General features: G+C 31.9%; 1 protein-coding gene across 1 annotated transcript in view; it reads right to left on the reverse strand.

Annotated features, from left to right (window-relative positions):
• KANSL1L (KAT8 regulatory NSL complex subunit 1 like) overlaps window positions 1-5,129 on the reverse strand; it is a 99,574-nt gene that overhangs the window by 45,653 nt on the left and 48,792 nt on the right. Inside the window, 1 exon segment of the mRNA XM_019656858.1 lies at window positions 3,817-3,938. Coding sequence (XP_019512403.1) covers window positions 3,817-3,938 — 122 coding nt within the window.

A 5,129-nucleotide genomic window follows, 5' to 3' on the forward strand; every position in this document is an offset into this window, starting at 1 on the left:
CATTCATTAGTTTGTTCATGCAAAGGAGTTTATAGAGCGTCTCATATTTTCCCGTCCGAAACACGGGCGCACTCTTCTCATCGCCCCGCCTTAAAATATTCTAAGACGCTGGAGGTCGCTGGGCAGGTATGTCTGAATAACTGGTCCAGAAGGACAGCATTACAACCAACCTCTAGTTTTACCCTAAAAACCACCCCAGTCCAGCCCAATAAAATCTCGTATACCTGAGTCCATATTTGGGATAGGAAACTCAGTAAAAATGAGAATAAAAATAAAATTCAGAGAGGCATAATTTGAACTTTAAACACAAAAATGAATCAACTTAAAAGTCAAAACACTAGCTATTGATAACAAGGTTTCTAATGTAAATACACCAGTGTGAAATTTATTTTAAATTACCTGAAGTTATAAAATAAAGTCACCTTTGATTTATAAACAAAATATACTGTCTAACAATGCAAGTATTCACTAATACTAAGAATCAGTAAGTTATTTTTTTTAAACTGATTTCGGTCTACAACTCAATAGTGGCCTCATATTTTAACTACCAACTCTTTAGTTGCTTTTGAGACAGGTAAATAAATTTTGTTTGGTAAGCAAAACATTCCTCTAACAAAATTAATTGAATCAAGTAGAAGGATTGCCTAATCTATATTCAAGTTCCATTATGGTCAGTGAACAGTATATACCAACAGATTATCTTAAGGAAGATATGTATAATACCAGGCTTGCTACCCCTGCTCATTAACACCCCTGGACTGTTTTTCTTAAAAAGTGTTTAAAAACAACTTAATTTTTAAGAAATTGGCCTATAATAATATTTTTAGCATATGTTTTAAGAGCAAATGACCTGTTCACAGGTAACTTACTAATGAGCTCTACAAATGACTGCTGCCGCCCTTTCTTCCTCTGTTCTCCCTATGTCTACAGCCATTACTTTTGCTCTCACAACTACTGTATCCCTTCCCTACCGAAGCCTCTGGCACTCCCATCGGCAATGGGACCTAAAATGAACATGACACCCAGGGTCAACCTCATGGGTGAGCAACCTGTGCAGCTGCACAGGGCCACACTCAGAAGGGTCCCCTGCTTGGTTAATGATCTGCTGTCACCAACTTAAAACTCTTAAAAATTGTTTTCAACAAAGGGCTATATATTTGCAGTGAGCCCCAGAAATTACCCACTTCTGATGTTAACTTCCGTCTACCCAAATACACTGGTGCTAGCAGAGAGAAAATAAAAATACAAGAAATATCTTTCCAAAGAATAAGTAGTGACCTACAGATAAAGGAAGTAGATCTGACTGACCAAGCAAATACATTATTCTGGAATGTGAAACAAGTAGGGGCAAACTGAACGGGGACTGATCCTGTGGGATGAGAGGGAAAAGAAAGAAGTGGGAATATAACCAACACTAATTTAAAACATCACTTATATGGTAAAGTGCATTCCAATTTAATATCAGATAATTACAAAATAACTTTGTGAATTATAAACTACTCATAAAAGCAATTTGATTATGCATTCCAATTAAGGAAAACCAGATAACTACAAATGTAACAAAGACGGGATGGGNACTGACCTTGAGTATTTTTTTAAATTATATTAAACAATAAGTTCTATGCAGTCCACTAAAAAAATTACTATACAGAATAGGTGACCAAACCTTAAAAATTCAAAATTTAAATTTCCTTTAACCTACTTATACACAAAAATTACACTGTAATGGGATATAAAGCTAGAAATACATGTGCTTTATTAGAAGCACGTATAAGATTACTTATCTGGCAACCTCAAGTATACAGAACACAACTAAAATCGCAAAAGCCTTTTAAATAACCAAAAAAGATCTCAGTCCATACTCAAAAGCTCACTCCTGTCACTGTTAAGAGAGACTTTTTCTCTTACTAGAGAATGTCTCTTACTATAATACAGATATGGATGCCACTTTTGGTCATCTAATTTTCTAGTCCAAAGTTAAATTAGATGAGAGGAAGCAGAACTGCAGACAACAGCCATGAGAGAGTGCAACAACTAAAATATTAATCTAACTATGAGGGAGAAGAAACAAACAAAGTACAAAAATGATTTTTTTATGGAATGCTGATTACCTGCAAGAAATCTTGAAAAACATTTCATTCATTTGACAAATACTTATTTATACCCATGTTGTGACTTATTGATCTAGATGCTTAGGAAAATAGCACGTAATAAGACAGTCTGCAGGTTATACGGTAACAAAGCATTTAAAAAAAGTAATTACTCAAAGATAAATTATATATTTTAAACAATGTTGTAAATGTTCTAAATTTCATCTAAAATTCATCTCTTTGATGAAAAGTAACTATATTTCATTTTCTAGCAAATGTTAGAAAATAAAACAATCTTTCCCTCAAGGGAAGTATATTTTGATAACAAATGTGAAACTAAATGCTTTTTGACAGAAATGTGTTACATAGAAAATATTTTGAAAAAAATGTTGCCCAAAATAAATAAATTAACTTATTAGTAAAATTAATTAACACACATCAGCACTCTTCAAATAGTTGGAGAACCAATATTTATCTGCTTTTAAATCTATCAAAGAATTTTAGTAGGTTTTGAATCTGTTACAAACTTTTAAAAATAAACTTTCAAATTCGTTTGTAGGAACAACTACTTGACATTAGGAAAGATGGCAATTACCGCCTGATTTCAAGAAAAACCTTTGAACTACCTACCTCCTGGAAATGCCATTAGCCAGACATTTATGGCTACAGGACTTGGAAGAGAGGGGTGATGAAGTTGGGGACAAGTTGAGAGGGGCAATCAAACTGTTGATGATCTCAGTCAACTGTGCACTCTGCAAGAAAACAGTCAACCTTTTACTACTCCTAAGCAAGAAATGTGAGGCCTTCAGTGTCTACTAAATGCTTAACTTCTTATGAAATATGTAAAGATGTTTCAGTAAATATTTTAATATACAAAAATTATTTACACAACTACTGATTTTTCCATTTATTATATGTACACTTAAAGTGCTCCTTTTCTACATCTTTTTTGTTATAGTCCCTTTCTCCATTCATCATACCCTCTTCTAAAACTTTTGAACTCAGCTAAAAGCATCTACATTAATATTTCCTTTGAGGCAGCCAAATAAATAACAACAAAATCATAAGTACAATCTATTAAGTGTGTATTATGTGCAGTCACTACACCAGGCACTAGAATATTTCTAATCTTTACAACTAACCTGTAAAATAGAATATTAGAACTACTGATATTACTATATATAAGATCAATTACAGATGAAGAAATTGAAGCAAAGAAAGATAATGCAGCTTGATTGAGGATTATCAAGTTAGTAAGAAATGGAGCTAGAATTGAAATTCAGGCTTCAATCCCATGCCACACTGTCTCTCAATATTTTCCTAATTCAAAAATATCAGCTTTTTTAGGTACCAAAATTTTCATTGTCCCGTATGCCAAATTTAAACATATGTAATATATTTGTAATGTGTAATAAATATTATTCTCAAAACAACTACCTACAACAATTAAAATAAACATAGGCCACATCAATGGAAATAGTACATTTCTACACAAGAATGACAACTATTTTCATTACATATGTAATCTGCATTCATTATAGAAAAAAGGGNGTTGGAGAACCAATATTTATCTGCTTTTAAATCTATCAAAGAATTTTAGTAGGTTTTGAATCTGTTACAAACTTTTAAAAATAAACTTTCAAATTCGTTTGTAGGAACAACTACTTGACATTAGGAAAGATGGCAATTACCGCCTGATTTCAAGAAAAACCTTTGAACTACCTACCTCCTGGAAATGCCATTAGCCAGACATTTATGGCTACAGGACTTGGAAGAGAGGGGTGATGAAGTTGGGGACAAGTTGAGAGGGGCAATCAAACTGTTGATGATCTCAGTCAACTGTGCACTCTGCAAGAAAACAGTCAACCTTTTACTACTCCTAAGCAAGAAATGTGAGGCCTTCAGTGTCTACTAAATGCTTAACTTCTTATGAAATATGTAAAGATGTTTTAGTAAATATTTTAATATACAAAAATTATTTACACAACTACTGATTTTTCCATTTATTATATGTACACTTAAAGTGCTCCTTTTCTACATCTTTTTTGTTATAGTCCCTTTCTCCATTCATCATACCCTCTTCTAAAACTTTTGAACTCAGCTAAAAGCATCTACATTAATATTTCCTTTGAGGCGGCCAAATAAATAACAACAAAATCATAAGTACAATCTATTAAGTGTGTATTATGTGCAGTCACTACACCAGGCACTAGAATATTTCTAATCTTTACAACTAACCTGTAAAATAGAATATTAGAACTACTGATATTACTATATATAAGATCAATTACAGATGAAGAAATTGAAGCAAAGAAAGATAATGCAGCTTGATTGAGGATTATCAAGTTAGTAAGAAATGGAGCTAGAATTGAAATTCAGGCTTCAATCCCATGCCACACTGTCTCTCAATATTTTCCTAATTCAAAAATATCAGCTTTTTTAGGTACCAAAATTTTCATTGTCCCGTATGCCAAATTTAAACATATGTAATATATTTGTAATGTGTAATAAATATTATTCTCAAAACAACTACCTACAACAATTAAAATAAACATAGGCCACATCAATGGAAATAGTACATTTCTACACAAGAATGACAACTATTTTCATTACATATGTAATCTGCATTCATTATAGAAAAAAGGGAAAGTATAGAGAGATTTAAAAAGGAAAAGAAAATCACCTGTAATAATATTTCACCATTGTTAATATCTTGGTATATATCCATCTCTCCAGACTGTTTTTTTGTGAGCATGAATATGTATGTATATAACATGTGCACACACACATCCTTTTAATTAAATCATGCCACATTAATTTTCTAAAACCTGGTTTTCTCACTTAATATAGTGTGACAACATTTAAAAAATATGAAGGCTTATTTCACCATTTTTACTAACTGCAAGATATTCTATTAAAAATAGAGGGTTATATGAAATTATTATTTTGAAACTCATTTGTATGAAACTAATAACGTTATTAAAATAATGAGAGTAAAGAATATGGTAGAACTAAATCTAATATTTTAATTCTTCAAAA

This window comes from Hipposideros armiger, unplaced genomic scaffold (assembly GCF_001890085.2).
Source record: "Hipposideros armiger isolate ML-2016 unplaced genomic scaffold, ASM189008v1 scaffold_268, whole genome shotgun sequence".
Lineage (NCBI taxonomy): Eukaryota > Metazoa > Chordata > Mammalia > Chiroptera > Hipposideridae > Hipposideros > Hipposideros armiger.